Genomic DNA, 22,968 nt, shown 5'->3' with positions numbered 1-22,968 from the left:
CTAGTTGGGGGATTTATCAGAACATTTAGTCTAGTTGGGGGATTTATCAGGACATTTAGTCTAGTTGGGGGATTTATCAGAACATTTAGTCTAGTTGGGGGATTTATCAGAACATTTAGTCTAGTTGGGGGATTTATCAGAACATTTAGTCTAGTTGGGTGATTTATCAGAACATTTAGTCTAGTTGGGGGATTTATCAGAACATTTAGTCTAGTTGGGGGATTTATCAGAACATTTAGTCTAGTTGGGTGATTTATCAGAACATTTAGTCTAGTTGGGGGATTTATCAGAACATTTAGTCTAGTTGGGGGATTTATCAGAACATTTAGTCTAGTTGGGGGATTTATCAGAACATTTAGTCTAGTTGGGTGATTTATCAGAACATTTAGTCTAGTTGGGGGATTTATCAGAACATTTAGTCTAGTTGGGTGATTTATCAGAACATTTAGTCTAGTTGGGGGATTTATCAGAACATTTAGTCTAGTTGGGGGATTTATCAGAACATTTAGTCTAGTTGGGGGATTTATCAGAACATTTAGTCTAGTTGGGTGATTTATCAGAACATTTAGTCTAGTTGGGTGATTTATCAGAACATTTAGTCTAGTTGGGGGATTTATCAGAACATTTAGTCTAGTTGGGGGATTTATCAGAACATTTAGTCTAGTTGGGTGATTTATCAGAACATTTAGTCTAGTTGGGGGATTTATCAGAACATTTAGTCTAGTTGGGTGATTTATCAGAACATTTAGTCTAGTTGGGGATTTATCAGAACATTTAGTCTAGTTGGGTGATTTATCAGAACATTTAGTCTAGTTGGGTGATTTATCAGAACATTTAGTCTAGTTGGGTGATTTATCAGAACATTTAGTCTAGTTGGGGATTTATCAGAACATTTAGTCTAGTTGGGGGATTTATCAGAACATTTAGTCTAGTTGGGTGATTTATCAGAACATTTAGTCTAGTTGGCTGATTTATCAGAACATTTAGTCTAGTTGGGTGATTTATCAGAACATTTAGTCTAGTTGGGTGATTTATCAGAACATTTAGTCTAGTTGGGTGATTTATCAGAACATTTAGTCTAGTTGGGGGATTTATCAGAACATTTAGTCTAGTTGGGGGATTTATCAGAACATTTAGTCTAGTTGGGGGATTTATCAGAACATTTAGTCTAGTTGGGTGATTTATCAGAACATTTAGTCTAGTTGGGGGATTTATCAGAACATTTAGTCTAGTTGGGGGATTTATCAGAACATTTAGTCTAGTTGGGGGATTTATCAGAACATTTAGTCTAGTTGGGGGATTTATCAGAACATTTAGTCTAGTTGACTGATTTATCAGAACATTTAGTCTAGTTGGGGGATTTATCAGAACATTTAGTCTAGTTGGCTGATTTATCAGGACATTTAGTCTAGTTGGGTGATTTATCAGAACATTTAGTCTAGTTGGGTGATTTATCAGAACATTTAGTCTAGTTGGGGGATTTATCAGGACATTTAGTCTAGTTGGGGGATTTATCAGAACATTTAGTCTAGTTGGGGGATTTATCAGAACATTTAGTCTAGTTGGGGGATTTATCAGAACATTTAGTCTAGTTGGGTGATTTATCAGAACATTTAGTCTAGTTGGGGATTTATCAGAACATTTAGTCTAGTTGGGTGATTTATCAGAACATTTAGTCTAGTTGGGGGATTTATCAGAACATTTAGTCTAGTTGGGGGATTTATCAGAACATTTAGTCTAGTTGGGTGATTTATCAGGACATTTAGTCTAGTTGGGGGATTTATCAGAACATTTAGTCTAGTTGGGTGATTTATCAGAACATTTAGTCTAGTTGGGGGATTTATCAGAACATTTAGTCTAGTTGGGTGATTTATCAGAACATTTAGTCTAGTTGGGGGATTTATCAGAACATTTAGTCTAGTTGGGTGATTTATCAGGACATTTAGTCTAGTTGGGGGATTTATCAGAACATTTAGTCTAGTTGGGGGATTTATCAGAACATTTAGTCTAGTTGGGTGATTTATCAGAACATTTAGTCTAGTTGGGTGATTTATCAGAACATTTAGTCTAGTTGGGTGATTTATCAGAACATTTAGTCTAGTTGGGGGATTTATCAGAACATTTAGTCTAGTTGGGGGATTTATCAGAACATTTAGTCTAGTTGGGGGATTTATCAGAACATTTAGTCTAGTTGGGGGATTTATCAGAACATTTAGTCTAGTTGGCTGATTTATCAGGACATTTAGTCTAGTTGGGGGATTTATCAGAACATTTAGTCTAGTTGGGGGATTTATCAGAACATTTAGTCTAGTTGGGTGATTTATCAGAACATTTAGTCTAGTTGGGGGATTTATCAGAACATTTAGTCTAGTTGGGGGATTTATCAGGACATTTAGTCTAGTTGGGGGATTTATCAGGACATTTAGTCTAGTTGGGTGATTTATCAGGACATTTAGTCTAGTTGGGGGATTTATCAGAACATTTAGTCTAGTTGGGGGATTTATCAGGACATTTAGTCTAGTTGGGTGATTTATCAGGACATTTAGTCTAGTTGGGGGATTTATCAGGACATTTAGTCTAGTTGGGGGATTTATCAGGACATTTAGTCTAGTTGTATTTTATCAAGTGGATTATTTTCCTCCTCACTCCAGGCCCCTAGTAGCCTTACACCCAAACAAAAGCCTGTTAATTCACTGACTTGTATCGATCAATGTGATCTGGTTGATTCTCTGGCTGGGCAAATAAGTGGAAATATAGCTCATCTATCCCTGGTCTACATTTAGCATCTAATAATGTCGCCTAAATCAAAAGTAGACCTGTTACCTTTGCTCGATTGCCTAAAGCCTCTACGCTTTTAGAGTCGTGAAATATGAACATGAGACTCACATTGCTTTTGAAAATAGGTATGCTATTATTTTCTATTGGTATCATGATGCAGATACTCTCAAGGTAAGCCCCTACGCCTGCCCCCTAACAACGTGGAGTGAGGGTAGGAAAGAGGCGTGGAACAAAAAGGCTTGGGCTCTGCTTCAAAATATCACTTATTTTACCCATGACTCAAGTTGTGTGGGGGGTAAATATTATTATTATTTTATTCTTATTATATTCCATTACATTCTTACCATAAAATGTGTGTGTGTTGACTGTGATCAAGTACGTGTGTCTTTAAATAACAAAATAATGAACTATTGATTTCATTCATTTGGAGGTAATTCAACTCAAAATATGCTATTCTATTCTATTCTTTTATTTTTTATGTTATTAATCGTATGATATTTCTTAGTACCTACCTGAACGAATGAATAATGGATTTATTTTTGATGGTGTATATTCAATGGATTTAATCAAAATAACCACCCACGTCTGCACACCACTACTACCACTCATCACCGGCATTGCACACAGGAGGTATAAAAGGCATATGCAGGCAAGAATGTGGTAAAAATGGGGGGTATTTAAACATTGGCCAATTTTCTTTTCACAAGCAAATTAAGTTAAGTTTGAATAGGGAAGTTTTAGAAATCAAGATCGTCTTGATCAATATCACTCTCTTTGGCCTTGCTTGACTTGACAGATCTTGCCGGAGACTTCTTTGGAGTCTTCTTCTTTGGGGAGACGACTTGTCGCTCGAGAACCTCGCTGGCTGACTCTGACTTCTGACACTCTGCTCTCGTTCTCTTTTTCCATGAGGTACATCTGCCTTCTCTTCACAGAGAGACGGTGGCCCAAGCCTATCTCCGACCCTGTCTGTGAACTCTTCTCGCTGTTGGACTCTCTCTCTGCCTCTTCATCCAGGAGTTCGTCCAGCGAGCCTGGTTGGGATTCCATGGAAGATTTGGTTGGCTGGCTATGTAGGCTCGTCTCAGATGTCCCAGAAGGTCCATTGCCATCACCGTCGTCTTCAGACTGTCCTTTGCTTGTGACATCATCCACCTCATCGGCTGGCTCTTCCTCAGGAGCAGCATAGTTTTCAGCCGTATCCTCATCTTCCTCCTGTTCCTCGTCAGCTTCTGTCTGATCCTCCTCAACTTCCACTTCAGCTTCCTCCTCCCCTTTATCCTTCAGCTCCTCAACTGGAGTCTCCTCAACTGGAGTCTCTTCAACTGGGGTATCCTCAACGTCCTGCTCCTCTTCAGCTTCCTCCTCCACCTCCGCCTCCTCCTCAGCTTCTTCTTGCTCCTCCTCCCCTTCCTCCACTTCCTCCTCAACAGTAGTCTCCTCAACCTGAAGCTCAGCCTCTGCTTCTGCTTTGTCCTCTTGGGCCTCTGACTCCTCATTGTTTCGTTCAGTCTCTGAATCCTCATCGTCGGAGTAAGCACCGTCTTCAGAGTATTCTGCTCTGGCAAAGGCATCGAATGAGGTCACTGGAGTTTCCTCCACTTTGTCTTTCCTGATAGCTGTCTCCTCGATGTTTGACTCAACTTCTGGCTCTATTTTCATTTCTTTTTCAGCTTCCTCTTTTTCTACATCCTCCTCAGCTTCAGCTTCAGCTCCATTTCCTGCTCCTTCATCTTCAGCTGCCTCTGCTTCGGCAGTCTCGTCTTCGTCTGCTGTTCCAGGTTCTGCCGACTCTTCTCCTGCGTTTTCAGTCTCATCTTCTCCTGTTTCATCACTGGCTGTCTGCTCTTCTCCCTCAGCTGTCTCAGCTTCAGCACTCTGTTCCTCTCCTGCTGATTCGTCGTCAGCTGTCTCTTCCCCTGCAGTTTCAGCTTGCGCTGTTTCTTCTCCTGCAGTTTCAGCTAGTGCCGACTCATCACCGGTTATTTCAACGTCAGCTTCCTCCTCTCCTGTAGTTTCATCTTGAGCTGTCTCTTCTTCTTCTCCTGCTGTTTCGTCATCAGCTGCTGTCTCTACTTCAGCAGTGTCTTCTTCTCCTGCTGTTTCTGCTTTAGCTTCCTCCTGTTCTTCTTCTGGTTCTTCTGTTTCTTCGTCAGCTGTCTCTACTTCAGCAGTGTCTTCTTCTCCTGCTGTTTCGTCATCAGCTGCTGCCCCTGCTTCAGAAGTTTCTTCTTCTCCTGCTTCCTCTTCTACTGTCTCAGCTTCTGCTGTTTCTGCTTTAGCTTCCTCCTCTTCTTCTACTTCTTCATCTTCTGGAGTTTCTGCGTCAACAGTTTCTTTATCTTCAGCAATATCAGCTTCCTCTTCTTCTCCTGCTTCATCTTTAGCTGTCTCTTCTACTGCTGCCTCAGCTTCATCAGCCATTTCATCATCCTGTTCATCATCCTCCTGTTCTTGTGATTCATCCGCCTCTTTCTTAGCCCCGTTGATAACGTTTCCAACAAGACTTTCCGGTGCTTTTGCTTCATCCATACCTCCAGTCTCATCTTCATCCATACCTCCAGTATCATCTTCATCCATACCTCCAGTCTCATCTTCATCCATACCTCCAGTCTCATCTTCACCCATTCCTCCAGTCTCATCTTCATCCATTCCTCCAGTCTCATCTTCATCCATTCCTCCAGTCTCATCTTCATCCATACCTCCAGTCTCATCTTCATCCATACCTCCAGTCTCATCTGTAACATCGACTTCTTCTTGTATCTGTGGAGGATTGTCCTTTTTCAACTGGAGAATTGACTTTAAATCAAATGCATGTAAAATACTAGTTTTCACTACTGTGGCTTCATCCGTAGTTTCAGTGTCGTCGGTTGCATCAACTGCTTGTGTCTTTGGAGTAGGGTTCTTTTTCAACTGGAGGATTGACTTTAGATCAAATGCATGTATAATACTAGTTTTCACTTCATCCGTAGTTTCAGTGTCGTCGGTAGCATCAACTGCTTGTGTCTTTGGAGTAGGGTTCTTTTTCAACTGGAGGATTGACTTTAGATCAAAAGCCATCATGACTGGAGCAATATGCAAAACTTCTGCAGGAAGCAGTGGTCCTAATTCCAGTTTCTTTTTTATACATGTTTCACAAGGGCAATATTCATCATCACTCCGTTGGTCGCTGAAAGAAGTGCCGGTTGCATCGTCGCTCTTCTCCTCTCGGTAATCAATAGACTGGTTGAGCTTCAGTCTTCTTCTCCTCGTCTCAGTTTGCGCACCTGATTCTCGTGACAATTCTTCTTTGGGTGGCCTTGGTCTTCCACCTCGACCGTGGATCTTCCTTAGTTCTCTGTCAATGCTTAATTGTATCCTCCTATGCACATCGTCTTTCAGTTCGGCTATCATGGCATCGAGATGTTCGCTGTCGTCCAAATTCCAGCGAACCTTGAACTCTGCCATGGCATCCACATAATGTGTCATGAACTGCTTCTCTAGTTTGTTCAGTAACTTCAAGACCCAGACAGGATCAGGATCTAGGGAAACTTTTTGGGCTAGTTGTGCCCTTTGGACAGATGGAGGAGAGCCAGAGGTTGTGTCCTCTCGAGGGTCTGAGCTCTTGTTGGAAGACGGGGGTGTTTCTGGTAATTCTCTCACACTTTCATTTCTAATGGTGTCATCAGACGCTGGGACGTCTTCGTCTTTTTGTTTCTCTTTCTCCACTGCTGTTCCTCCTTCCTCTGTGGTCCATTGGACCTGACTGGCTATGTACGGGCTGGCTGGATCAGACATAGGGATTGAGGACTCTGGGCTTTCCTGTTCCTCTGCAGTTTCGTCAACTTCTTGTACCCTCAGCAATGCTTCCCCCTCTGCGTTCGGTGCCTGAGCCAAACCACCTGAGCCCGTTGAACCACTGCTGACGTCCACCCCAGAGGATGACCTTGCTTTGGTGTCACCGTCCAGAGAGTGTTGATCACAGCCATTCTGCTGTTGCTTTCCACCTTCTGCTGGGTCACACAACCAGAGGGACTGGAGGATGTTCATTAGCTCTCTGTACCTTGTGTCCTTGGCATTTGCATCGTCGTTGGGATCAAAGTCTATCAACTGTAGCTTTGCGAGGCAATCCAGGAGACCTCTGGCTGAGGTGCTCAGTTTACGTCCGTACACTGGGGAAAATTCAGGTAAACTGTGACACCGGTCAAGCTTGGGACTCAACAGTACTTTCATCACCTGCACTGAGGAGTGAAAGCTCTTTGATACGTCCTCCTGTGGAGCGGTGCCCTCTGGTGGGGTCTCAGGTGGGGTCTCTGCTGGCTCTTCACCATCAGCCACATGGTTGGCTGCTGTCTCTTTAGGCTCTTCCTTTTCTTTTTGAGTCTCACACACAGAGGTGACGTCGTTCTCCTCCGTCCCATTCGTTTTTTCCATTGGTGCCAGCTCCGGTGAATGGCCTCTGTCACTGAATTCGTCCCCAATGTCGTACATCGCACTGTCAGATGGTATTTTCTTAAGCCACTCATTCACCACCTCTGTTGGAGAGGCGTTTGGTAGATTGGAGGGAACCAGCTCAGAGACATCTCCTTCCAGCCGCTGTAGGGAGGAACTGCGAGAGGAAACCCCTTTCCTGTGTTTGCACTTGCCGCTCTTTTCACTTTTGTTGTCGCTGACATTCCTGTCTATCGCTTCTGAGGGACCATCACATAAGATGTTAGAGCTCTCCTTCCGAGGATCAGCTGTGTGTAACTTGTTACTGTCACTCGAAAAACCAAGTAGAATAACAGGTTGTTTAATTTTTCTAGGGGTTGGAGGGCAGTGTGGTAGATTAGTAGTGAGATGAACCTCTGACGCAATAGAGTTAGGTCTGGGAGTGTCTACATGATCTCTAATGGCAGTCTTTGATCTGTTTGTCTTGGTTGAAATATCACTCCCTTTGTCGCTTTTGGCGTCATCCGTATTGTTTTTGTCTTTTTGTCCTTTCACTTGCAGGTGGGACGACACATTGGACATCTTGCTTTTAGGTCTCTCAGTCACTTCAGCAGTTATGCTATCTTTGGGTCTGGAGTTACAAAAAATACATGTGTCTGATGTGTGGATCCTGTCTGATGCATGGGTTCTGTCTGATGCGTGGGACTTGGCAGATGCGTGGGTTCCGTCTGATGCGTGGGACTTGGCAGATGTGTGGGTTCCGGCTGATCTTGGAGACTCAGCACTTGTTGCTTTTTCCACATGTTCCTCTACCTGCTCTGCAGCCTTTTCTTCGGCAGCAACTTCAGAAACTTTGGACTTCCTTGATCTCACAGATACATGTGACGTAGCTGATAGAGTGCTGGATGCTCGCTCCTCTGTTCCATGGTCAGGTTTCTTAGATCTTTCTGAGATATTTGATTTCGCAGACATGGCGCTCGGTGCTCTCTCCTTCGTTTTCTCTTTTGAGGCTGCTGTTTCCTCAGCAGAAGCTTCAAAGAATTTGGATTTCACAGATTTTGCAGAGACATTGGACTTAGCAGATATAGCTCTAGCTGTTCTCTCGGTCTGATCCTTTTTTTCAGCAGGGACTTCAGACACTGTTGACTTCCTGGATCTTGCAGAGATATTAGCGCTCGGTGCACTCACTTCAGTTTCTTCTACCTCTTCTGTATTTTCCTCAGCTGGAAATCCAGAAGCTTTAGATTTTATAGATCTAGCTGAAGAATTTGACATGGCTGACATCGTACTAGCTGCTCGCTCCTCCTCTACAGCAGGATCATCTGAAAAGTCGTATTTCTTGTGCCTTGCTGACATATTGTACTTAGCAGACATAGCACTGGATGCTCTCTCGGGTTCTTGAAGACAAAATTCAGAATCGTTGGACTTCTTTGATCTTGCAGGAACATTAGACTTAGCTGATGTAGCAGACATGGCACTGGGTGCTCTCTCTTCAATTTCTTCTAATTCCTCATCTCCATTTTCCTCAGGAGGAACTTCTGAAGCTTTAGACTTTGCCGATCTTGCAGAAACACTGGATTTTTGGTATCTTGATGAAACGTTGGACTTAGCAGACATAGCACTGGGAGCTCGTTCCTCTGTTTCGTCCTCTGGTTCAGCAGATTCCCCTACATCCTCTTCTGCATTTTCTTCAGCAGGAATTTCTGAAGCTTTAGATTTATTGGATCTTGCAGAGACATTGGACTTAGCTGACTTAGCTGACATCGTACTAGCTGCTCTCTCCTCTTCTGCAGCAGGATCATCTGAAAAGTCGTATTTCTTGTGCCTTGCTGACATATTGTACTTAGCAGACATAGCACTGGATGCTCTCTCGGGTTCTTGAAGACAAAATTCAGAATCCTTGGACTTCTTAGATCTTGCAGGAACATTTGACTTAGCCGATTTAGCAGATGTGGCACTGGGTGCTCTATCTCTAACTTCTTCCAATTCCTCGACTCCATTTTCCTCAGGAGGAACTTCCGAAGTTTTAAACTTTGCCGATCTTGCAGAAACATTGGACTTAGCAGACATAGCACTGGGAGCCTGTTCCTCTGTTTCGTCCTCTGGTTCAGCAGTTTCCCCTACATCCTCTTCTGTATTTTCTTCAGCAGGAATTTCTGAAGCTTTAGATTTCTTGGATCTTGCAGAAACATTGGATTTTTGGGATCTTGATGAAACATTGGACTTAGCAGACATAGCACTGGGAGCTCTCTCCTTAGCGACCTCCACTTCCTCTTCTGCGTTATCATCAGCTGAAGCTAGAGTTTCATTCTCAGGTTCAGCAGGAGCTTCAGACTTAGCAGACATGGCACTAGGTGCTCTCTCAGTTTCTTCTACTTCTTCTGCATTTTCCTCAGCTGGAAATCCAGAAGCTTTAGATTTTATAGATCTAGCTGAAGAATTTGACATGGCTGACATCGTACTAGCTGCTCGCTCCTCCTCTACAGCAGGATCATCTGAAAAGTCGTATTTCTTGTGCCTTGCTGACATATTGTACTTAGCAGACATAGCACTGGGTGCTCTCTCAGGTTCTTGAAGACAAAATTCAGAATCCTTGGACTTCTTTGATCTTGCAGGAACATTAGACTTAGCTGACTTAGCAGACATAGCACTGGGTGCTCTTTCTTCAGTTGGATCCTCTCCTTCAGCAGGAACTTCAGAAGCTCTGGACTTCTTTGATCTTGCAGGAACATTAGACTTAGCTGATGTAGCAGACATGGCACTGGGTGCTCTCTCTTCAATTTCTTCTAATTCCTCATCTCCATTTTCCTCAGGAGGAACTTCAGAAGCTTTAGACTTTGCCGATCTTGCAGAAACACTGGATTTTTGGTATCTTGATGAAACGTTGGACTTAGCAGACATAGCACTGGGAGCTCGTTCCTCTGTTTCGTCCTCTGGTTCAGCAGATTCCCCTACATCCTCTTCTGCATTTTCTTCAGTAGGAATTTCTGAAGCTTTAGATTTATTGGATCTTGCAGAGACATTGGACTTAGCTGACATAGCGCTCGGTGCTCTCTCTTCAGTTTCCCCTACTTCACATTCGATGGTTTCTTCAGCAGGAACTTCTGAAGCCTCCACTTCCACTTCAGCAGGAACTTCTGAAGCCTCCACTTCCACTTCAGGAGGAACTTCCGGAGCTTTAGACTTTGCCGATCTTGCAGAAACTTTGGATTTTTGGGATCTTGATGAAACATTGGACTTAGCAGACATAGCACTGGGAGCTCTCTCCTTAGCGACCTCCACTTCCTCTTCTGCGTTATCATCAGCTGAAGCTTGAGTTTCATTCTCAGGTTCAGCAGGAGCTTCAGACTTAGCAGACATGGCACTAGCTGCTCTCTCAGTTTCTTCTACTTCTTCTGCATTTTCCTCAGCTGGAAATCCAGAAGCTTTAGATTTTATAGATCTAGCTGAAGAATTTGACATGGCTGACATCGTACTAGCTGCTCGCTCCTCCTCTACAGCAGGATCATCTGAAAAGTCGTATTTCTTGTGCCTTGCTGACATATTGTACTTAGCAGACATAGCACTGGATGCTCTCTCAGGTTCTTGAAGACAAAATTCAGAATCCTTGGACTTCTTTGATCTTGCAGGAACATTAGACTTAGCTGACTTAGCAGACATAGCACTGGGTGCTCTTTCTTCAGTTGGATCCTCTCCTTCAGCAGGAACTTCAGAAGCTCTGGATTTCTTGGATCTTGCTGAAACATTAGACTTAGTTGACTTGGCAGACATGGCGCTCGGTGCTCTTTCTTCAGTTGGATCCTCTCCTTCAGCAGGAACTTCAGAAGCTCTGGATTTCATGGATCTTGCTGAAACATTAGACTTAGTTGACTTGGCAGACATGGCGCTCGGTGCTCTTTCTTCAGTTGGATCCTCTCCTTCAGCAGGAACTTCAGAAGCTCTGGATTTCTTGGATCTTGCTGAAACATTAGACTTAGTTGACTTGGCAGACATAGCGCTCGGTGCTCTTTCTTCAGCTTCTACTTTTTCTTTAGCGGTTTCCTCAGCAGGAACTTCTGAAGCCTCTACTTCCACTTCAAGAGGAACTCCAGAAGCTTTTGATTTTGTCGATCTTGCTGAAACATTGGACTTAGCTGACATCGTACTAGCTGCTCGCTCCTCCTCTACAGCAGGATCATCTGAAAAGTCGTATTTCTTGTGTCTTGCTGACATATTGTACTTAGCAGACATAGCACTGGGTGCTCTCTCGGGTTCTTGAAGACAAAATTCAGAATCCTTGGACTTCTTTGATCTTGCAGGAACATTAGACTTAGCTGATGTAGCAGACATGGCACTGGGTGCTCTCTCTTCAATTTCTTCTAATTCCTCATCTCCATTTTCCTCAGGAGGAACTTCTGAAGCTTTAGACTTTGCCGATCTTGCAGAAACACTGGATTTTTGGTATCTTGATGAAACGTTGGACTTAGCAGACATAGCACTGGGAGCTCGTTCCTCTGTTTCGTCCTCTGGTTCAGCAGATTCCCCTACATCCTCTTCTGCATTTTCTTCAGCAGGAATTTCTGAAGCTTTAGATTTATTGGATCTTGCAGAGACATTGGACTTAGCTGACATAGCGCTCGGTGCTCTCTCTTCAGTTTCCCCTACTTCACATTCGATGGTTTCTTCAGCAGGAACTTCTGAAGCCTCCACTTCCACTTCAGCAGGAACTTCTGAAGCCTCCACTTCCACTTCAGGAGGAACTTCCGGAGCTTTAGACTTTGCCGATCTTGCAGAAACTTTGGATTTTTGGGATCTTGATGAAACATTGGACTTAGCAGACATAGCACTGGGAGCTCTCTCCTTAGCGACCTCCACTTCCTCTTCTGCGTTATCATCAGCTGAAGCTTGAGTTTTATTCTCAGGTTCAGCAGGAGCTTCAGACTTAGCAGACATGGCACTAGCTGCTCTCTCAGTTTCTTCTACTTCTTCTGCATTTTCCTCAGCTGGAAATCCAGAAGCTTTAGATTTTATAGATCTAGCTGAAGAATTTGACATGGCTGACATCGTACTAGCTGCTCGCTCCTCCTCTACAGCAGGATCATCTGAAAAGTCGTATTTCTTGTGTCTTGCTGACATATTGTACTTAGCAGACATAGCACTGGGTGCTCTCTCAGGTTCTTGAAGACAAAATTCAGAATCCTTGGACTTCTTTGATCTTGCAGGAACATTAGACTTAGCTGACTTAGCAGACATAGCACTGGGTGCTCTTTCTTCAGTTGGATCCTCTCCTTCAGCAGGAACTTCAGAAGCTCTGGATTTCTTGGATCTTGCTGAAACATTAGACTTAGTTGACTTGGCAGACATGGCGCTCGGTGCTCTTTCTTCAGTTGGATCCTCTCCTTCAGCAGGAACTTCAGAAGCTCTGGATTTCTTGGATCTTGCTGAAACATTAGACTTAGTTGACTTGGCAGACATGGCGCTCGGTGCTCTTTCTTCAGTTGGATCCTCTCCTTCAGCAGGAACTTCAGAAGCCCTGGATTTCTTGGATCTTGCTGAAACATTAGACTTAGTTGACTTGGCAGACATAGCGCTCGGTGCTCTTTCTTCAGCTTCTACTTTTTCTTTAGCGGTTTCCTCAGCAGGAACTTCTGAAGCCTCTACTTCCACTTCAAGAGGAACTCCAGAAGCTTTTGATTTTGTCGATCTTGCTGAAACATTGGACTTAGCTGACGTCGTACTAGCTGCTCGCTCCTCCTCTACAGCAGGATCATCTGAAAAGTCGTATTTCTTGTGTCTTGCTGACATATTGTACTTAGCAGACATAGCACTGGGTGCTCTCTCGGGTTCTTGAAGACAAAATTCAGAATCCTTGGACCTCTTTGATCTTGCAGGAACATTAGACTTAGCTGACTTAGCAGACATGGCACTGGGTGTTCTCTTTTCAATTTCTGTCAATTCCTCGTCTTCATTTTCCTCAGGAGGAACTTCCAACGCTTTGGATTTAGTTGACATAGCACTAGGAGCACGATCCTCTGTTTCCTCTGCTTCTGTGTCCGGTATATTTTCTGCTGTTTGTTCTATCTCCTCTCCTGCATTTTCTTCAGTTTTTCCTTTAGCAGGAGCTTCTGACATTGCACTAGCTGCTCTCTCAGGTTCTTTCACTTCTGCGTTGTCTTCAGCATTGGAAACATTGAACTCAGCAGACATAGCACTAGATGGTCTCTTGTCAGTTTGATCCTCTTCTCCATCGGAAACATTGTATTTCTTGTATCTCGATGACCGGTTGTACTTAGAAGACATAGCGCTGGATGTTCTCTCAGTGTCTTCTCCAACACAAATTTGAGAAATCTTGGTGTTTTTTGATCTGGTAGACACGTTGGACTTAGCAGACATGGCACTCGGTGCTCTCTCCTCAGCTTCTTCTTTCTGTTTTACATTTTCCTCAGGTGGATCATCAGAAACATTGGATTTCTTAGACCTCGCAGAAACATTACATTTAGCTGACGTAGCTCTCTGTGATCTCTCCTCAGTTTCCCCCACATCATCTACTGCTGTAGACTTTCTTGATCTTGCTGATGAGTTATTAGATTTAATAGACATAGAGCTGGATGCTCTCTCTTCAGTTTGTTCTGCTTCTGCCTTTTCTTCAGCGGGAACAACTATGGATTTCTTGCATCTTGCTGAAACGGCAGACTTACCAGACAAGGCACTGGCTGCTCTAAATTCTTCTTCTGGACAGAGTTTAGAAACCTTGGACTTCTTTGATTTTGCAGAAACATTAGGCTTAGCAGACTTACCATTAGTAGCACTGGGTGCTCTCTCTTCAGTTTCCCCTGCTTTGTCTCCTGCATTTTCTTCAGCAGGAACGTCTGCAGTGGGATCATCAGAAACGTCGTATTTCATCGGTGACATCGTGTTTCCTGCTGACATATTGTATTTAGCAGACGTAGCACTAGCTGCTCTCTCCTCCGCTTCATCCAATTCGTCTTGAGCGTTGTCTTCAGTAGGAACATCAGAAACTTTGGACTTCCTGGAGGCATTCGATTTAATTGACAAAGCACTTGAAGTTGTTTTTGCGTCTTCTTCCGGTGTAACGTTTACTTCAGCTGCCACTTCTGACATTTTGGACTGACATCTTGTTGAGACATTTGATTGAACTGACAAAGCACTTGAGGATCTTTTGTCTGTTTGATGTTGATGTACTTCTACATCTTCTACAGCTGAAACATTGGACTTCCTTGACTTTGCTGAAGCATTGGATTTGACTGACATGACACTTGATGACCACTCTCCCTTCTCCTCCTGAACTCCTGAATCGCCAATTTTGGACCTCTTGGATCTGGTAGAGACATTTGATTTGACAGACAGTGAGCTCATTGCCCTCTCCTCTGGTTTGGTGTGTTTGGTTTCAGTGATCCCTGAAGGGATCCCTTCTTGACCCGTTTCCTTTTCAACTGCAGTCTTAACATTTCCGTCATCAGCGTCCGTAGAATCTCCAGCTATATCAGATGCTTCACATTTACAGTTGTTTGATTTTTGGTCATCTTGTCCATTTGCTGGTGCCCGAGACATAGCCCTAACTGACTTAGAGTGTACAGAAGATACCTTACTACTAGGAGGCCTGGGAGATAAATGTTGCATTGGTGTTGCTGCTGTGTTCAAAACAACACTTCTGGTGGGCTCCTCCTCTTCCTCCTCTTCGGCGTTACTATTCTGGGAACACGAACACGCTCTCGAAGCACTTGGTGGAAGGTCGTCGTCCTCATCATCCTGGTCTTCCCTGAGCGATGCCAGGATCTGAGAGGAAATACTAACAGCAGACACAGGCCGCTCGTCTTCCTCCGCATCAGGGATCTTGACGCTAACCTCGCTCTGAGACTCCTTAGAAGGAGCAGAGGAAGAACTATCAGCCATAGCCTCGTCGTTATCCGATGCCTGGGTTGTAATGTCAATGCTCTCGCTCTTGCCAAGGATCTCGCTCTTATCCTGGGTGGAAGCCCTACTCTTACACATGCCGGACGTCGTAGTCAAGCTCATCTCGCTCCTGCTGCAGCCGCGGCTGATGGTGCAGTACTCCACAGTGGTGTCGCCCCCTTCCTCCACAGTCTGTTGGAAGCAAGCAGCCTTCTCCACCATGTACTCGGTGATCTCCTCACTGGACATGGTCTCCACCGAACCTTTTTTATGGACAATGGTGTGTGAGGAGGCACTGGAGCTGGAGGAGGTGACATGGCGGATAGTCCTCTGCCCCCCCGAAATATGGGTCTTCCTGATCTCATAGTCCTGGCAGTGGCCACAGCAGTGCTGACAGTGAGGGACGTCCAGATGCTTCTGATGCAGTTTGGTGATGTAGGCATCGTCAGCCTCGCCTGGTGAAAGGAGCTCCGTCTCTGAACAGCTTTCCACACTACCATGCTGAACAAAGCAGTTGTCGTGGTATCCTTGGAGGTATTCGTTGGTCGTTCCTACCGACTTCTTTATTTCTGTGGACCAATGTAGGGTCTCATCGTTCAGTAGTCGGAAACGCACTTTCATTTCCATTGACAAGCTGCCATCTTTGTTGACTAGCACCCTTTTCTCAATGTCGTCGTCCATCAAGCCTTCACGACCAACATGGGCCGGGGATGTAGAGTTGATTGGTGGGAGTGATTTGTCAGATGATATGGAGTGCCTTGCTGACTGGTTGGATTCAGATCTTGGGTGGATGACGCTTTTCGTTGTCTCAAGTCCTAAGCTGCCTGTATTAGTGAAAAGGAGAGACAAACGAATGATCAGTTACGTTTATAAGAAGATTGACACTGACAATATTTATGTATTTTGATCATTTAAAAAAGTTTCAACAAGTTCAATAACTTTCTTTTACAAGGATTATCTGATTTTTTTGTTGTTGAAGATTAATGATGATATTGATATCTATGATGGCCATGATACTGACAGTTCCAAACAACATGTTTTGCGTAACACAGTAGTAGAATTGATCAAAAATGTCCTGTAATGACAGTGTAAGACGATGTTGAGTTATATTTATACCAGTTTTCCCTGATTCCTGTCCTTCACTGGCTGTGTTGGAGAGTCCAAGAGACTTTGGACTCAGTCGTGGAAGTTTGGCATCTGAGTTTTTCCGGAAGTTCTCCAGAAGGATGGTGTGGGAGGGCTCATGGCCCACACAAATCAACACACTGGGGCACTGCAAGAGACTCTGAACACTGTCGATCTGAGGAACACACAGATAGATAGGTGAGAAGAATGTTTCCGGAAAGATTCCTAGGTGAGGAAACGGACAAAGAAGAGAGTTAGTCGAAATCAGATGTGATCTAAACTAAGATTGGTAGGTCTCTCTTGCAAGAAATGTTTTATCTCAATGCGACAAACCCTGAATAATGTTTACATAAAGAGTTGAAGAATTATAAAGTGTTAAAAGGATGCCTTATGATTATTAAGACCAAACAAATGGAATGGATATGGATTCAAAGTCATTATGGAATACAGCCATCAACAACATGAAGAGGTTAATGAGTTCAGGAAACATAAACATCTGCCATCTTAACTTTCCCACGCTAACTTTAAGGCTAATCATTAAAACAGCATCACTTCCTTTAACTCCTGCTCCTGTTCCCACCCAAAGCTCCTCTGATATGATTAGCTTGAGTTAATTAGCCTACCATGAGAGGAAGTCTGATATGGAAAATATGTTTTAGGCATACTGCATGCTGATTTGTCTCCGTAAGACTGTAGCCCTTTCCTGGAGTCAGTGACCAAAAGCGCTTATTCTTTGACCTCATGAATGTTATTCATATTTTTCAAAATTTCATAATTGAGATTATTTATTAAAAACAGACAAAAAAATCCGGTGTTTCTACGTCAAACAGTTTTGTTATATTTATTTATATTTCAGTCTTCTGTGATTTATATAAAAGTGTATTATTGGGATGCAAACTTCAAAATGGAATAAATGTCAACTCTATATCTGAGATGGTACATGTGTCTTCTTCTTCTTTAAGTCCATGTGTATGAGGTGTATACGTTTGTTTAAGACTACCGATAATCTGTGGTGCATTTTCTCCCTATGTTTAACGCTTTGAGCATCTGTAAAAGCATTATATAAATTTAAAAACAATTATTTAGCAGTCAAATATAACGCGACTTTTGAAAAAAAAACAACATTTTTTCCATCTGCCTAAATTGTATCCCAATGATTACAATAAAAAAATAAAGATATCTGTTGATTATTTCATGTCACGCAAACAAGTGGATTTTTTTCACCAGACAAAGATCCTATTGTCACCAGGCAAAGAGCACTAAGCATGGCTCAGCAGCCCTAGGAGTTTGAGTCTGAGTTTGGGTGAAAGCAGGAAGGAACTACAACAGACAAGGAAGCAGAGGTCTAGGTAGTGTGCAGTTGGCACCAAACCAGGGAGGTGCAGGGGTGGAGGGGTGGTGGGGGAGGGATACAGAAAACTGTGTGGAACTACTTGGATTTGTCCAATAGGAATTGGTTATTTGAGTATTCCGTCTATTTTGCCCGTTTCCAGCCCTAGGAGTTTGCTGAATGGGCGAAAGCAGGAACCAGAGAGAGTTGTGATCACTGTAATGATCACTGTAATCCATTACAGATAGCATAATGACCTAGTGATTTATCTGCTCGGGTAACAAACTATTCTCTTCATTCTGTGTGCTGCGTGGTTCGGCTGGAATCTCCATATTATACGCTCATTGAACTTAAAATTAAGTAGTTCCAATTTACAATCCACAAATCTAACACAAATTAATCATCATGTTCCCCCCCCCACCATTCTCTAGTTTGCAGAATAATTTGGTGAATATTTGTTAAACTTTGATTAAATATTAAAGGCTGTGAAATGTATTAGCCTGCTATCAGAAAATAATGTACCAATGTGATGGTTTAAGTTTGGTCAGGAAACACCAGACATCAAACACCCAACATGAGAAAATTAGAAAATGCATAACAGATGAAAGCTGAAGTCATACTTGGCTGATGCCAGTGAGAGTCGTCAAACTACTTATTGTATACCTTTATTTAACTAGGCAAGTCAGTTAAGAACAAATTCTTATTTTACAATGACAGCCTAGGAACAGCAGGTTAAACTGCCTTTGTCAGGAGCAGAACGACAGATTTTGACCTTGTCAGCTCAGGGGGATTTTAACTTGCAACCTTTCGGTTACTAGTCCAACATTCTACCCACTAGGCTACGCTGCAGCCACCCTCTTAGATGTAGGCACTTCTGATTCCCTCACACACACACACACACACACACACACACACACACACACACACACACACACACACACACACACACACACACACACACACACACATATATATATATAAATACACACACATATATATATGTGTGTGTGTGTGTGTGTGTGTGTGTGTGTGTGTGTGTGTGTGTGTGTGTGTGTGTGTGAGGGAATATCCCGATTGTTTTATCAGATGATATATATATATATATACACACATACACACACATATATATATATATATCATCTGGTAAAACAATCGGGATATTCCCTCACACACACACACACACACACACACACACACACACACACACACACACACACACACACATATATATATATGTGTGTGTGTGTGTGTGTGTGTGTGTGTGTGTGTGTGGGTGTGTGTCTGTGTGTGTGTCTGTGTGTGTGGGTGTGTGTGTGTATTTAGACTGCTAGGATGTTTCAGTCCTCCTGCGTAACTATTAATCCTTGTTGAAACAGAGCTATTTTGAAAGACTAGAAGCAGGTCAGTGTTGAGAATACACAGGCTATTTGAAACCAAGAGTCGCTCAGAAATATGTCTTCCACTACAGCAACGATTAATTATCTTCATCCAGGCTACGTGTGACTGCGGATAGAAGCCATTTATCTGGTTCAACTGCCAGTGTGCTTTTTACAGTTGGACAAATAAAAAATGCACTGTAAGCAGTAAGTACAACTGAATGAACAATAGAACAAATATTACGTTCAGAGAAGTCTTGAAGTGACTCATTTGACCTTTCAGATTTAAGATTTTTTTTGTGTGGGGGGGGGGGGGGGTTGCCGGTTCTGATAAACTATCTGAGGATAATCAACGGGCATGCACCAAAAAAATTGGGAATTCAACTATGATGGTGTCAACTTTTGCTGGAACTTTTAACTTTTAACTTGATCCATTATCACCCTATGGCTGTAGGGGTTCTGATCCATTATCACCCTATGGCTGTAGGGGTTCTGATCCATTATCGCCCTATGGCTGTAGGGGTTCTGATCCATTATCACCCTATGGCTGTAGGGGTTCTGATCCATTATCACCCTATGGCTGTAGGGGTTCTGATCCATTATCGCCCTATGGCTGTAGGGGTTCTGATCCATTATCACCCTATGACTGTAGGGGTTCTGATCCATTATCGCCCTATGGCTGTAGGGGTTCTGATCCATTATCACCCTATGGCTGTAGGGGTTCTGATCCATTATCGCCCTATGACTGTAGGGGTTCTGATCCATTATCACCCTATGGCTGTAGGGCTTTGGTTCTGACCCATTATCACCCTATGACTGTAGGGGTTCTGATCCATTATCACCCTATGACTGTAGGGGTTCTGATCCATTATCACCCTATGGCTGTAGGGCTTTGGTTCTGATCCATTATCACCATATGACTGTAGGGGTTCTGATCCATTATCACCCTATGACTGTAGGGGTTCTGATCCATTATCACCCTATGGCTGTAGGGCTTTGGTTCTGATGCATCCTTGGGGAGTTTCAGTAGCGGTGTTAGCGCCACTAACGGAGCGAAGTAGAGAGCAGTACAGCATGTTACCTTACAGTATGTTCACCCTGGGTAGAATAGGGCAGGAGGACAGGTAGCCTACAGTATGTTCACCCTGGGTAGAATAGGGCAGGAAGACAGGTAGCCTACAGTATGTTCACCCTGGGTAGAATAGGGCAGGAGGCCAGGTAGCCTACAGTATGTTCACCCTGGGTAGAATAGGGCAGGAGGACAGGTAGCCTACAGTATGTTCACCCTGGGTAGAATAGGGCAGGAGGCCAGGTAGCCTACAGTATGTTCACCCTGGGTAGAATAGGGCAGGAGGACATGTAGCCTAGTGGTTACAAGCATTGGGCCAGTAAACAAAATATCACTAGTTTGAATCCACAAGCTGACAAAAGCAACAAAAATCTGTCTGAACCCTTGAGCAAGGCACTTAACTGTCATTGCTCCTGTAAGTTGCTTTAGATAAGCAAGTCTGCTAAGTTACATAAATTACTAATAGGATACGACAGACAGGAAATGCCTGGACTGGTACAAAACAAGCCAGAGTGATCTCTGCCTCTTACAGAGAAAGGCTTTTCCTAAACAAAAGATGAAGGTTCTCCTACTGTAATTAATACAAATCGGTTTTGAATAGAAAAATGGAATCTTAGCATATCAGGGTTGACGGGGCTTTGGTAAAGATAAAGTAATCATAACTCCTGCCACTAGAGGCCTCTCTTTCACGCTCACATTTCCAGGCCTCTCTCACAGGCAATTGGAGATGGGGAAAAAAGAAAACTGCTCTCAAATCTCCACACTGTTGCGTAACATTTTCCAAACCAAATTATTCATGTGATGACTAAAAACAATTCTTACACACATGTTTATTTCCTGGTTATTATGTCTTGTGATATATGTTATTTCATATGCTATGTATGACTGTACTTTGTGACAAAGCAAATGTCTCTACGAGATATTGAATTATTCGATTAGATTCTGTTCTATTCCATTCTGTTCTATTCCATTCTGTTCTATTCCATTCTATTCTATTCCATTCTATTCTGGTCTATTCCATTCTATTCTGTTCTGTTCTATTCTATTCTGTTCTATTCTATTCTGTTCTATTCCATTCTATTCTGTTCTGTTCTATTCCATTCTGTTCTATTCTATTCTGAACTATTCCATTCTATTCTGTTCTATTCCATTCTGTTCTATTCTATTCTGTTCTATTCCATTCTGTTCTATTCTATTCTGTTCTATTCCATTCCATTCTGTTCTATTCCATTCTATTCTATTCGATTCCATTCTGTTCTATTCTATTCTATTCTGTTCGATTCTATTCTGTTCTATTCCATTCTGTTCTATTCTATTCTGTTCTATTCCATTCTGTTCTATTCTATTCTGTTCTATTCCATTCTATTCTGTTCTGTTCTATTCCATTCTGTTCTATTCTATTCTGAACTATTCCATTCTATTCTGTTCTATTCCATTCTGTTCTATTCTATTCTGTTCTATTCCATTCTGTTATATTCTGATCTATTCCATTCCATTCTGTTCTATTCCATTCTATTATATTCGATTCTATTCTGTTCTATTCCATTGTATTCTGTTTTATTCTATTCTGTTCTATTCCATTCTATTCTGTTCTGTTCTATTCCATTCTATTCTGTTCTGTTCTATTCCATTCTATTCTGTTCTGTTCTATTCCATTCTATTCTATTCTGTTCTGTTCTATTCCATTCTATTCTGTTCTGTTCTATTCCATTCTATTATATTCTGTTCTATTCTATTCCATTCTATTCTGTTCTGTTCTATTCCATTCTATTCTGTTCTATTCCATTCTATTCTGTTCTGTTCTGTTCTATTCCATTCTATTCTGTTCTGTTCTATTCCATTCTATTCTGTTCTGTTCTGTTCTATTCCATTCTATTCTGTTCTGTTCTATTCCATTCTGTTCTATTCTATTCTATTCTATTCCATTCCATTCCATTCTCTTCTATTCCATTCTGTTCTGTTCTATTCTGTTCTATTCCATTCTATTCTGTTCTATTCTATTCTGTTCTATTCCATTCTATTCGGTTCTGTTCTATTCCATTCTATTCTGTTCTGTTCTATTCCATTCTATTCTGTTCTGTTCTATTCCATTCTGTTCTATTCCATTCTGTTCTATTCTATTCTATTCTGTTCAATTCTATTATGTTCTATTCCATTCTGTTCTATTCTATTCTATTGCAACAGACAGCCGGTCCCTGGTGTCACCTTGTGTCCCTCCAGAGTGTACAGCTTCCTGATGTGGTACTGCATGAACTCAGACAGCTCCTCCAGAAACAGGCTCAGGCTGCGGAGAGTCCTGCGATGGAGCACGATGGTCCTCTGAACAGAGAGGTCGCTATTCTTCACCAGCACCACCTTCTTGTTGTGCCTGGTGAGGTGCTGGTGGTCAGAGGCCTCAGCAGTGGGCTCGTCAGGCCGGGCAGGTCGCCTGCGGACATACTGCTGGGGGTGCTGGTGGTCAGAGGCCTCAGCAGTGGGCTCGTCAGGCCGGGCAGGTCGCCTGCGGACATACTGCTGGGGGTGCTGGTGGTCAGAGGCCTCAGCAGTGGGCTCGTCAGGCCGGGCAGGTCGCCTGCGGACATACTGCTGGGGGTGGTGGACCGGAGGGAGGTACCAGGCTGAAGGCTCTCTCTGGGCCTCTCTCTGGGCCTCTCTCTGGGCCTCTCTCTGGATCTCCTGTTTGGCCTCCGTGGCCTGGGCACACAGGTAGCACCCTCGGTCCTCCAAGGGCTCCTGGTAAGTGCTACCCCCACTATGGGAAGATCTGTTGGGGGACGGCGTGGGGGCAGAACGCAGCACGAAGGGGAGTGAGAGTTTGGGGTGGTGGTGGTGGTGGCCATCGTCGTCCAAGATGGCATCGAAGCACTGGAAGCTGCGCTTATGGGAAGACATCTTTATTACTTCCTGTCCAACGGCTGTTACTTCCTAGTCAGTCCCCGTCACTGGATGAAGTTATCTCAGTCGAGAGAAGGTGAGGGGCAGGTGGC

General features: G+C 43.2%; 1 protein-coding gene across 1 annotated transcript; it reads right to left on the bottom strand.

The window, feature by feature from the left end:
* Positions 1-2,259: 2,259 nt before the first annotated feature.
* Positions 2,260-22,873, bottom strand: LOC115123768 (retinitis pigmentosa 1-like 1 protein). The gene is made up of 4 exons (XM_065026091.1): positions 22,187-22,873; positions 16,198-16,381; positions 14,838-15,905; positions 2,260-13,490 (listed from the first exon to the last, which is right to left on the bottom strand). The coding sequence occupies exons 1-4, from the start codon at positions 22,871-22,873 to the stop codon at positions 3,544-3,546; spliced, it is 11,886 nt and encodes a 3,961-aa protein (XP_064882163.1). The 3' UTR covers positions 2,260-3,543.
* Positions 22,874-22,968: the final 95 nt, after the last annotated feature.

The sequence above is a fragment of the Oncorhynchus nerka genome, linkage group LG13, assembly GCF_034236695.1.
Source record: "Oncorhynchus nerka isolate Pitt River linkage group LG13, Oner_Uvic_2.0, whole genome shotgun sequence".
Classification (NCBI taxonomy): domain Eukaryota; kingdom Metazoa; phylum Chordata; class Actinopteri; order Salmoniformes; family Salmonidae; genus Oncorhynchus; species Oncorhynchus nerka.
This window is presented reverse-complemented; position numbering and strand designations above follow the sequence as displayed.